The following is a 12,019-nucleotide window of genomic DNA, read 5'->3' as shown; positions in this document are numbered from 1 at the left end:
ATAAACTTACCAATTTTGTTATAAATAGTTGTTGATGAATTGTTTCAATTATTATATTTAACCATAATATAAAAAAAATCAAAAAAATTAATTTAAACGGAGTAACTAACGAACAACCGATCGCAATTCTTCCACATGTGATCTAAAAGTCGCGAGGCAATTTTTATAAAACAAGTTTGACTCGACTAAATCCGAAATGACTCGAAATAATAATCCCATTATTAATATTAATTTTATTTATATAAATAATAAATTATTAATTTACCAATTATTTTAATATAAAAATTATACCCTTAAGCTAATATTTTATATTTTAGTAAACTTTTTTTTTCTTTTTTAATTTGTTAAAACGATGTGGACCTGTTGACTTTAACAATTGGAATGGAATGAGAAAATAATTTTTCGTGGCAACTTCACGTGTTTAAGGAAAAAATTAAATACACACACATCAATAATGTATATGGTAATTTTGTGTGTATTAATTTATATGTGTGACACCGATGATCAAATTCCAAGAAAAATAATATCTTCAATTGACTAACGTAGTACTTAAATTAACAATTATTTATATTATTTATAAATTTATAAATTATTTTATATAGTTAATACTTTTAATATTAATATTTTAATTTTATTATTTTTAATTTATTAAATTTTTAATTAAGTTCTTTTGGTTTTTTAATTTTTTTCATTTGACACGTTGTTTTAGACAAAAAATTGTTTAATAATTTTGTTGTTATTTTAAACAATATAATTTAATAATTAGATAATTTTTATTTAGGTATAAATAATTGTTTATTTATTTATTTTTATATTTAATTTTTTAATAATTGTTTTTTTAATAATTACAGATTGTATAGAAAAAAAAGGAAAATGGCTAGATTAAATTCATTAATTCATCCAGAATTAAATAATGATATAATTGAAATACTTGAAAAAAAAAAAATAATAACTGGAATGGATTTTCTTAATGAGTCAACTGAAAAGATACAAAAAATTATTAAATTTAAGTTAGAAAATATTTATAGTATTCGAAATGCAATTGTTGATAGATATGGTGGAAAAGACAATGATATTGATGCTCTATTAAAATTTGAAAAAATTAAATTATCAACTGGAATTGAGAGGTGATTGTTAATTTTTTTTTGATACAATATTAATTTGGCTTTTTGATGAATGAAAAAATTTATTTATTTTTAGTTTAGATAATTTATTAGATGGTGGTATTTGTGTTGGAAATATTTATGAAATTTGTGGTCCATCATCTGCTGGAAAAACTCAACTTTGTTTGAACATTGCTGGAAATATTGTTCATAAATATGAACATGAAATTATTTATATTGATACGAAAAGCGATTTTTCTTCATCAAGAATTTATGAGCTTCATAGAAAAAATATAAGCTCCATGGTTATTAATTTAAATTTAATTATACTATTTTCTTTTTTTTTTTGTTTAATTTTGAAACTGTTTTTTATTTATTTTCTTTCATTTTAGAAAATTGAAAAATTCATGAAATGTATTCAAGTATATCCAGTTGAAAATGTTCATCAACTATTGAATATTCTTCACATGTTAGCATCAAAAAAATTTAATGAAATTAAATTAATTATCATTGATTCATTACCAACACTTTTTTATAATGAAACAGATGAACGTAAAAGTTTATCATTTATAAATTATTTATCAAATATTTGTAATTATTTAGTTAATGAATGTCATATGATAATTATAACGACAAATTTAATAAGTCATTGGAGAGAGACTGAAGGTTTTAATATTCCAATTGATACAAGTACAATTAATATTAAACCAACATTAGGAAAATTTTGGAATCATATTCCAAATGTTAGACTGTTAATTGAACAATACGAAAATGAAAAAAGAAAAATATCATTATGGAAATCTAGTGATTCTTGTATTTCTAAATATATTCAAGTTAACTTGACAAATTTTGGATTTAAATAATTTTATTATAGGTAATCATTATTAAATTATTGTTTTAGTTTAACAAAGTTCATTTTTATAATACAAATTTCGAGAGATTTAAACTTGCCTCAAATGTAACTTTTAAACTGTGATAAACCAAGTAGTTTTAATAAATTAATTTAGAAAATTTTTAAGATTATTATAATCAAGCTTTGTTTTTATTTACACAATGTAGCAATATTTTTATATTACAATTGTTAAGATCATATATAATATATTACAATTAAAACAGTCCATTTTAAGTATGAATTAATCTTGTGTGACTAGATTTTAAAATACACCAACAAGTAAATTATTATTTTTTAAGATACTTGTTTTTTTTTTTCTAATTTTTATTGTTCGTCAGTCAAACGTGAATTTGATTTTAACTCTATGAGCTTTTATTCTTTTTAAATTAAACATGTTTAATTATTAAATATCTAAATACTTTTCTATTTTCTTTTCCCATCAATTCGTACTTAAAATTTCAGACATAAAATATAATTTTTTAGTTTTACAGTACGTTATTTAAGAAAAAAAAAAAAATTTATACAATGACACTTAAGAAAATTTGTTGTAAATCATATAAATAAATTATAAAATAAAAATTAAGTAATACTCTGCCGAGTAAAATTAACAAAAACATTTGTTAATTTGACGTAGAAAAACGATTAATTAAGACTAGTTGTCATTCCATTCGTGATTTAAAGTCTATTTAAATTACGGAAAAATAAAAATTACATGATATTATCATTATCATATATGTTAATTTAATTTTGTTCTTTTAATTAATTATATATTTTTTTTTTTATTTTGAGATTCAGCTCATGTATTTTAATACTGAATTAAAAATGAAAAAATTAATCAAAAAAAAAAAAAAAAGACTATTTACATTTGATCAAACACAGATTGAGCTGTTTAATTAAAATAAACAACAAAAAAAAATAATCACTATTTGAATAAATAAAAAGTATGTGACAGACAATTATTGTAGGACGGTTTGAGTAAACTAAAATTAACAGAAATACTCAAAACAATTAAGAATATTTTGAGTAATGATTAATAAAAAAAATGGCAGTTTACCAATAACGGTATTTTTTGATACAATCATTGCCTAAATCAACAACAACAAGATGATTATTTGGCAATATTGCAATACCAGCTGGACGTCGTAATTTTGAGCTGTGTGAATCAATTTCAGTCAAGACATTACCATCACCAAGTTTTAATACTTGTATTATGCTACGTCCTTTATCACAACGTGATGCAACAATTTTTTTATTTTTATCAATTGCAATACCACCATATTTTCCTTTACCATCAGCATTAATTTCTTCTGAAAAATCTCCTTTTGCTGAAAATACTTGAATTTTTGAATCAGCAACGAGAATTTCACCATCAGTACCAACAGTAACAGATGTTATTAATTTAAATGTATTTTTTTTACCCACCTGTTTATAATTTAAATAACAAAAAGATTATTTTATATTTATTTATTTATTAATATTTAAATTAAATTATTAGTTTAAAAATTAAAAAAATAAACTTACTTGAAATAAAATTTTACCAGTTGAATCAAATACAAATACACAACTTTGTCCATTATCAGCAACAAGTACATGTCCATAATTTCTGTCTACAGCAACGTCAATTGGCTCCTATTATAAAATTAAATATAAAAAAAATAATCTAGTTATATTTTTCCGGAAACATATGAAAACCGGATGGGTGTAAATACTAAAATAGTGATGGAGTATAAAAAAAAAAAAAAGTATAACGTGTGAACAAACCTGAAATGCATTGTGTGAAAATGAACGAATTGTGTCACCATGTGTATTCATTTCTGTAATTGTTCGTGTACGCCAATTAACAATAACAATTCCAAGTTCAGATATGGCTATTCCGGTACAACTACGACCCTCTAATCCAGCATTTGTTATGTGTTTTAAAATTCTAAATTGCTATCTAATACCTTGATAGAAATACAAAGAAAATTAATTAATAATTGATTATATAAAAATGTTTTTATAATTGATAAATTGAATGTTATTTGTACCTTTATTCTTGAATTACCAGAATCAACAATATATATAATTTCATTATCATCAATTGCAACAGCAACTGGTTGATGAAATTCATCTTTACCAGAACCACGTTTACCATAAATTTTAATTGGTTCATTATGTTCAGTTGCATTAAAATATAATGGATAATCTTTTATTGGTCTTTCAAATACTGATAATTTTAATACATAACGATCAGCAGTTGGTGGTCTAAATGATATTTCATATGTACCATTATCAAAATCTTTGACTTCATAATCAATGTTTTTTTGTGAATTTACATTGTCAGCATATGTTAATACAGCATCAATTGGATCACCACCAGCATTTCTTGGATTTCCATGATAATCAACTGTTTCTAATATAACAATTGCTTCTAATTTACATATTGCTGGATCACGAAGACTAGCTCTACACAATCCTAGAAATAAAAAATAAAATGAGCTTCATAGAAAAAATATAAGCTCCATGGTTATTAATTTAAATTTAATTATATTATTTTCTTTTTTTTTTTTTTTGTTTAATTTTAAAACTGTTTTTTATTTATTTTTTTCATTTTAGAAAATTGAAAAATTCATGAAATATATTCAAGTATATCCAGTTGAAAATGTTCATCAACTATTGAATATTCTTCATATGTTAGCATCAAAAAAATTTAATGAAATTAAATTAGTTATCATTGATTCATTACCAACACTTTTTTATAATGAAACAGATGAACGTAAAAGTTTATTATTTATAAATTATTTATCAAATATTTGTAATTATTTAGTTAATGTATGTCATATGATAATTAAAACGACAAATTTAATAAGTCATTGGAGAGAGACTGAAGGTTTTAATATTCCAATTGATACAAGTACAATTAATATTAAACCAACATTAGGAAAATTTTGGAATCATATTCCAAATGTTAGACTGTTAATTGAACAATATGAAAATGAAAAAAGAAAAATATCATTATGGAAATCTAGTGATTCATGTATTTCTAAATATATTGAAATAGATTGAAATAATTTTATAATTAATGAAAAAATTACCTGGTAATGTTGTGCTTGATCTTACACGTCCAATTAAATCAAGTGATTTTTCAAAATCTTTAATTGCTGTATTATGATTAAATTCAGTTGTTATAAATGCATTTTCACGTGGTTCACTTAATGCAACAGCAGCATCAAGTTGATCTGATAATGAACCAATTCTTTGTGTTATATTTCTAACTTCAACTTGATATTGTAAACCTTCACATTCTCTTTCAACTTTATTTTTTTCAGTTTCAATTAATGCATGTTGTTCTTCAAGTACACGTTTTTTATCTTTTGCTGCTGATTGTACTGCTGCTTGTAATTCATTTCTTTTTTTCAATTTTTTTAATAATATCAGCAAATTCATTATCAACATTTGTCAAACATTTTTCCATAGCTGTATCTAAACGTCGTAATTCAGTACTAACTGATTCTTGTGCTTGTGTTAACTGTAATAATTAAATAAATATAAATTATAAAAATAATTTCATATAATATAAAATATAAATTACCTTTGATATACACTCATTTGCTTTGTATAATAATATTTCTGACATACGTTTTATTGCAATACTAAATGGTATAATAGTATGTTCAGTACAACCAGGTGATGTATCAGTATGATTACCACCAGTACAAACAGTACAAAAACAGTATCACATGTTTCACAAAATAATAATTCTTGATTAAAATGAGTTGAACATTTTGGTATAACTTCACGTCTTTGACGTGACATTAAATCAATAATTGATTAACTAAAAAACTTGGTGGTAATGCTGGTACACCACCACGTGGTATTGTTATTAATTCACGACATATTGGACAACGAAAATGTCCAACTTCACGTGTTTGTGATGCTGCTATTCTTGTTAAACAATGTAAACATACCTAAAATATATTTATTCATTATTAATCAACATAATTTTATTTATTTTTATTTAAACTTACTGTATGTGAACATGGTAATAATTTTGGTGTATGTTCACTTCCATCATAGACACATAGACATGTACCACATGTTAAAAAACTTTCATTAAAATCCTCGTAATTTATGCTTACTGTTTCCACGAGCATTGAGCTCATACTGACCATCCGTTCACCAAGTCTTGTTCTGTTTAAAAAATAAAAAACAAATAATATCTTTAATATTTACCAATAAAATTTAAATTTCTAACTGTATTATTCATCAAAAATATCAAGTTTAATAGCAATTTTATTTTATTATATAAATAAATTACTTATATAAAAATAAACCTAGCCAATTTTTTAAAAATAAAAATAATATATTTCTTTTTTTTTATAACACAAAACTCACTGTATTGCTAGTCGTAGTGAGTCCATTGTCTCGATAAAAAAAAAAATTTACAAAAACAATAATTGGATAAAAAAATTATACGTAAATTAAGATACTTGTTTGATAAATTATGGCGTAAAAATTAAATTAATAATTGATAATTAAAAAAAAAATAAAAAATAAATTAAATCACACACAAAAAAATAATTTAATTTTATTTATTTTTTATCATTCAAATTGAATTATTATAATTTTCTTTTTTTTTTAAACATTTTTTTTTTTTTTTTTTGGAGTAAATGTATTTATTTATTATTCACATCATCAGCTGAAAATCTTTATTCGCCATTCTTTATCTCTCTTTCAACGCAAACATTGAGAAAAAAAAAAATAAAAAAAAATTGAGTAAAATGAATTTTTTTTATTAAAATTTTTTATTGTTTTATTTGTTTAGATGGTTATCGAGATTTTATTAAATATTTATTTGCTTAATTTAATAATATTTATTAAATTTTTTATCTGTGACACACAACAAGTCAACAACAATGAAATAAAAAAATAAAACTGAACATCCAGATGCACGTTTCACGAACGAGGACAAAATGCCGACCAATCATAATTTTTATTTTGAAAAAAAAAAAAGGGTAGGATAGACTAAAATCAACTACATAAAAGTAGGGATATAAAAATAATCAAGTGGGAAGACGCCATGTTTTCATGTGTGTGGTTTTTAAAAAAAAATAAATATAGTTTTTTTTTTTTATCATCAAAGTATAATTTACAATAAATAATATTTGTGTTATTTTTAAAATTTAAACAAACAAGTGTATTAATTAATAATGATTTTTAAATTTAAAATAAATTAAAAAAAAAAAGTTATGTATAAATAGAACAATAAAAATGAAAAAAAAAAAAAGAGGTTAGAATTGTTTGATTTTTTTTTTTTGTTTATTTATTTTTTTTTTTTCAACTGACGTTTCTATGTATACTCTCGTGGAATTTACTTGAGGTTGGTGATCTTGCGGAGGTCATGACCGGTAAATTAAATTGTAAAAAAAAAAATATCACTGATAATAATAATTTTTAATAATCAAAATAATAAATTTAATTGTTAAGCTATTTTTACAGACAATGTTTCAAATGTCAAGTAGAAAAAAAAACAACAATTATTCAAAAATTAAATATTCATTTATCAATCACTTTTTTTTATTTATAAAAATTGTTATTTTTTTTTTTAAATAAATTATTTAGAAGCAAAGTGAGAAAATAAAAAATACTCTGAACAGCTGATTTGATCTTTGAACTTGCATTCTCGTTTTCCATGTAATTTAAATACTAAAAAAATAACTTAAACAATTTTTAATATTAATAATAAATAAATAATTGATAAACTCACATGAAATAACAGCAATTTATGCAGTAAAACTCTCAAGCTTGACTAAAAAAAAAGATAATAATAAACATAAAAAATACAAAACAACTTTTTTTTTTTTTTTATATTCAACTATTATTATTATTTATTTTTCTATTGTAATTATTATTATTATGAATGATAAATTGATTATGTATTTATTAAAAATATTTTAAATATTTTTTTTGTTGGCTTATATTGATTCACAACACGTAATATTCACAAAACTGACCAGGTGTCACGCAGGTGTGTGTAGAAAAACTTTTATATTATTTTTTTTTTTCATATCATTATTACTCATTGGCTCTTGAATAATTTTATAATACATATATTTTTATATTTGAAAAAAAAAACAAATAAACTTTGCTAAAAAAAAATTTTAATATTTTTTTGTTTATAATTATATAATTATTTATATACACAATTAAAACATGCGCGTTATAATCGGGTCATACACTTGACTGATATATATTTTTTAGAAAATTTTTATTTTGTTATTTCGAATAATAATAAAAATATATTTATTGAAAAATAATAATGTTTATATAAATTAATAATTTAAATTTCTAATTCACTTTGTTAATAAATGCTTTACTTTTTTATAAATTTGTTGGTTGAAGTTTTTGGATGTCTTAGATTGTTTATAAATTCGTGATTTTTGTTGTTTTTTTTTTTTTAAATATTTATTTTTTCTCTGGTGTTCGACAAATCGCAGCCATTGGTACTGGGTAAAATGAAACAAGGGTGCGCAAGCACCCCCTTTTTGTTATTACTCAAACTGGGGTCATTTAACAATAATAATAATTCACAAATACATACGTATGAATTTAATAAACACGTAATATAGGTCATGATCTAAATAGAATGAAAATTCAAACTTTTATTTCTACATTTATAATAAATTGATGAAAAAAAATTTTAACAAAGAGTTATTGTCGTTTTAATTGTTTATAATTTATCAGACAATTATTATTATTTTTATTTTAAATATTCGTTGTATTTTTAATCCAGTTTAAATAGTAATAAACATTTGAATGAATATCAGGATATCCATTGGCACATGGAGAACCCCATGATGCAATTGCAATTTGCATGTTTTCAATAACAAGTGGACTTCCAGAATCACCCTGAAATTTAATAATAAAATATAAAATAAATTGATTTACATTTTTAAAAATAATAATTACTATAGATTAATTTAAATTCTTACAAAACACAAACCACCGTCTGATGTTGATGTACAAATTTGTCCACATCCAACTTTTGGAAAAATTTTTTGGCAACGATCAAGTTTAATAATATTTAATTTGATAACTTGAAGTTCATTATTAACAAATCCATCTGGCTAAAATAAAAAAATTAATTTAAAAAAAAAATAGTTTAAAAATAAATAATAAAAATTTACCAATGTTGTACCCCATCCAGTAAAAATTCCAGCTAAATTACTATCAGAGAAATCACGATTTGGTAATTCAACTGGTTTGATAATATCATTAAATAAAATTTCATCAACAACTCTAACAAGACCAATATCATGAGCATGTAATTCTCTATCATAATCATGATGGATAAAAAAATAATCAGCTCTATATGCTAGACCATCGACAATTAAATTATTTGTACCAACAATAACAGCTATATCATTTGGTTGATATTTAATTAAACAATGTGCTGCTGTTAAAATCCAGTATGAATTTAATATTGTACCACCACATTTATGACTACCTTGAATTCTTAATGATACAATCCATGGGTATAAATGTTCATCAGCATTTTCACCTCCCAAAATACGTTTCACAATTTTTCCCTCAATAAAATTATCACAAATAATTATCAAATTAATTAAAATACATAATTTATCAAACAGCATATTTAAAAATATTATAAATTCAAATTAAAATTAGTTTATATATCACATGAATCAACTCATAATACACACTGATAATTATTATTTCAACTTTGTCATAATAAAAAAACACATTTTCATCGTATCATTTGAGACTTTATTTTCTTAAAACTAATCCCTTTTATCATCTTGAGTCATTATAAAATAAATTTCTAGTGAATCATGTTTGTTATTATTTCATATATATTTATTAATTTACTTTGTTAATTATAACATTTTTAATATAAATTTATATCATTTGTTTTTTTTAATAATCATCATCATCTTGCTCTGTTTCATCATCATCATCATATTGTTTACTATTAATCATCATATTAATCCAACCAGTGTAACTGTAAACTCTTGTAAAAACATCTGGAAAATAAGGTATAAAAAATTAATATTAAATTTTAAAAATAAGAAAATTATTAATTTTTTTTAATGTTTTTTTTTTTCACCAGGTTTTCCTTTGGCACATGGAGTTCCCCATGAGACAACACCAATCTGTACACCATCAGCTACCAGGGGACCCCCAGAGTCGCCCTGAAAAAAAAGAGATGATTAATATTTTTTAAAAATGAAGAAAAAAAAATTTGATCGTGCTGGGAGAGTTGGCCCTCCTCAATGTTGAGATATATATTTTATAATACTTACATGACAAGCACCTTGTCCTCTTTTATTTAATGTACATATATTTCTATTTGTTATACGAATATTATGATACATCATACAGTGCAATTGATCAATAACTGTTAAATTAATAAATTGCAAATCATTTGGTGTTTTTCCTGGATACTAAAAAAAATATTATACATTAATTTCTAATTTATAATGATAAAATTTAATAATGTAAATATACAAACACTTGTTGTTCCCCAGCCAGATAAAACTGCTGGATAATTACTCTTATCGAAATTCGTAGTAGGTAAATCAACTGGTTTAATATTTTCTGTAAATTCAATATCTTTGTCAACATGAATTAATCCAATATCATTACGTACAAATATTGAACTATATTCTTCATGACCATGTATTTTAGCTGATTTATATTCTGTACCACCTTCATCTAGCTTTGTTGTACCAACAACAGCTGTTATCACTGTATCGTTAAATCTGTGCAAATTAATTATGTATCATTTTAATGACTATATTTACATTATGTAATTTTGTAAATTTTTATTTTTAAAGACAGAATTTCTTTTTTAATTTACCCTTTTAAACAATGAGCTGCTGTTAAAATCCAACGATGATTTAATAATGATCCACCACAAAAATGACGTAGTTCACCTCCTTTTGTACGAATACGTAATGAGACTTGAAAAATTGAAAAAATTTCATTTAAAAAATTACTTGATAAATTTGAAATTAATATTTATAGATATTTAATTACCTTGATAAGGAAATTGGCCATCATCAGCTGGATTTCCTCCAACAATTTTTGGATTACCCTCAAAATTATTTCCGTATTCTGTTATTAAAAAAAAAATAGCAAATTAGTGATTTATTATTAAATTGACGCGTTTTATTTTATAACTAACCAATTGATAAATTTATTAAATTAAAAGTTAATAATATTGCCAATAATTTATAAATATAATTATTTTTAATTAAGAACAACATTGTTTTACAAATATTCAACAAGTATTTAAAATTTTAACGACACTTTGCACTATTTATATGAAAAAAAAAAAATAAAAAAAGAAGGAGAATATTCAAAAAGATAAAAATGTAATTAAAAGAAGAAAAAATTAAGAACAAGTTATAGCCTCCTGTTGTTTTTTTTTTTTCTGTGATATGTTTATTTAAATTTAAGGTCAGATAGACGTTTTATAAAATAGAGTAAGATTTAAAATGTATCTGGTGTAAAAGATTACGATATTGAAGTGAAAAAAAAAAAACACTGGTGCAATAAAACAACAACAAGTGAAGGGACAATCATTGTTCGAGGTGTCCCCCACTGTTTAGTTTTATTTTTTATTTGTTGTTTTTTTATCATAAATACCGGAAGAATTACATGATTTTAAAAAACTAAAAAAATAAAATAAACCACAGTATGAAAGCGAAAATGAAATAATTACTTTTTTTTTTTTATTATCTTAAATTTTTTTTTAGATAACTTACTCTACTTGTTTGTAAATAATTATTGACATAAATTTAATTTTTTTTTTTTATTTATAATATCTTGGCTAATTCTTACATAATGGAATATCAATTAATTATTTTTATTTCGATTAATTTAATGTTTGAATTGAATAATTTAAATTTAGAAAAACAAAATGTTTTAATTTTAGTTTGAGGAGTTTAATTTGAAGATTGATTCTTTTGGTTGTAATATACTTACCTATGTATTTTTTTTTTAGAAAATTTATAATTTAAAT

The 12,019-nt window shown here is 22.2% G+C and overlaps 4 protein-coding genes across 4 annotated transcripts; 1 reads left to right on the top strand and 3 right to left on the bottom strand.

Moving 5' to 3' along the window:
• The first annotated feature begins 16 nt into the window (after nt 1-16).
• Nucleotides 17-2,522, top strand: LOC122857327 (DNA repair protein RAD51 homolog 4-like). Its single transcript, XM_044159447.1, has 4 exons — nt 17-463; nt 852-1,127; nt 1,201-1,408; nt 1,496-2,522. The coding sequence occupies exons 2-4, from the start codon at nt 874-876 to the stop codon at nt 1,964-1,966; spliced, it is 933 nt and encodes a 310-aa protein (XP_044015382.1). The 5' UTR covers nt 17-463; nt 852-873; the 3' UTR covers nt 1,967-2,522.
• Nucleotides 2,523-2,847: 325 nt separating this feature from the next.
• LOC122857283 (tripartite motif-containing protein 2-like) lies at nt 2,848-6,486 on the bottom strand. Its single transcript, XM_044159379.1, is given in 12 exon segments — nt 2,848-3,417; nt 3,517-3,624; nt 3,757-3,914; nt 3,917-3,938; nt 4,023-4,450; nt 5,070-5,380; nt 5,382-5,503; nt 5,567-5,706; nt 5,709-5,798; nt 5,801-5,942; nt 6,003-6,165; nt 6,370-6,486. Coding segments are annotated over 12 exon segments (2,082 nt in total). The 5' UTR covers nt 6,396-6,486; the 3' UTR covers nt 2,848-3,045.
• Nucleotides 6,487-7,742: 1,256 nt separating this feature from the next.
• Nucleotides 7,743-9,743, bottom strand: LOC122857336 (chymotrypsin-1-like). Its single transcript, XM_044159455.1, has 4 exons — nt 9,162-9,743; nt 8,967-9,101; nt 8,352-8,883; nt 7,743-7,783 (listed from the first exon to the last, which is right to left on the bottom strand). The coding sequence occupies exons 1-3, from the start codon at nt 9,624-9,626 to the stop codon at nt 8,740-8,742; spliced, it is 744 nt and encodes a 247-aa protein (XP_044015390.1). The 5' UTR covers nt 9,627-9,743; the 3' UTR covers nt 7,743-7,783; nt 8,352-8,739.
• Nucleotides 9,744-9,906: 163 nt separating this feature from the next.
• LOC122857331 (chymotrypsin-2-like) lies at nt 9,907-11,267 on the bottom strand. The gene is made up of 7 exons (XM_044159451.1): nt 11,180-11,267; nt 11,032-11,109; nt 10,853-10,955; nt 10,505-10,754; nt 10,296-10,436; nt 10,100-10,184; nt 9,907-10,016 (listed from the first exon to the last, which is right to left on the bottom strand). The coding sequence occupies exons 1-7, from the start codon at nt 11,259-11,261 to the stop codon at nt 9,910-9,912; spliced, it is 846 nt and encodes a 281-aa protein (XP_044015386.1). The 5' UTR covers nt 11,262-11,267; the 3' UTR covers nt 9,907-9,909.
• Nucleotides 11,268-12,019: the final 752 nt, after the last annotated feature.

The sequence above is a fragment of the Aphidius gifuensis genome, linkage group LG5, assembly GCF_014905175.1.
Source record: "Aphidius gifuensis isolate YNYX2018 linkage group LG5, ASM1490517v1, whole genome shotgun sequence".
Classification (NCBI taxonomy): Eukaryota; Metazoa; Arthropoda; class Insecta; order Hymenoptera; family Braconidae; genus Aphidius; species Aphidius gifuensis.
Note: the sequence above shows the minus strand (reverse complement) of the source record. Positions and strands in the feature narration are given on the sequence as shown.

Excerpts from the sequence above, each read along its gene's own strand:
- LOC122857327 (XM_044159447.1), top strand. The coding sequence starts at position 874 with ATGGCTAGATTAAATTCATTAATTCATCCAGAATTAAATAATGATATA. Across the intron at positions 1,128-1,200 it reads TTATCAACTGGAATTGAGAG|TTTAGATAATTTATTAGATG; the intron begins GTGATTGTTAAT and ends ATTTATTTTTAG. Across the intron at positions 1,409-1,495 it reads GAAAAAATATAAGCTCCATG|AAAATTGAAAAATTCATGAA; the intron begins GTTATTAATTTA and ends CTTTCATTTTAG.
- LOC122857336 (XM_044159455.1), bottom strand. The coding sequence starts at position 9,626 with ATGCTGTTTGATAAATTATGTATTTTAATTAATTTGATAATTATTTGT. Across the intron at positions 9,102-9,161 it reads CTGGATGGGGTACAACATTG|CCAGATGGATTTGTTAATAA; the intron begins GTAAATTTTTAT and ends TTTTTATTTTAG. Across the intron at positions 8,884-8,966 it reads CAGACGGTGGTTTGTGTTTT|GGTGATTCTGGAAGTCCACT; the intron begins GTAAGAATTTAA and ends ATTAAATTTCAG.
- LOC122857331 (XM_044159451.1), bottom strand. The coding sequence starts at position 11,261 with ATGTTGTTCTTAATTAAAAATAATTATATTTATAAATTATTGGCAATA. Across the intron at positions 11,110-11,179 it reads TTTAATAAATTTATCAATTG|AATACGGAAATAATTTTGAG; the intron begins GTTAGTTATAAA and ends TTTTAATAACAG. Across the intron at positions 10,437-10,504 it reads CTGGCTGGGGAACAACAAGT|TATCCAGGAAAAACACCAAA; the intron begins GTTTGTATATTT and ends TATTTTTTTTAG.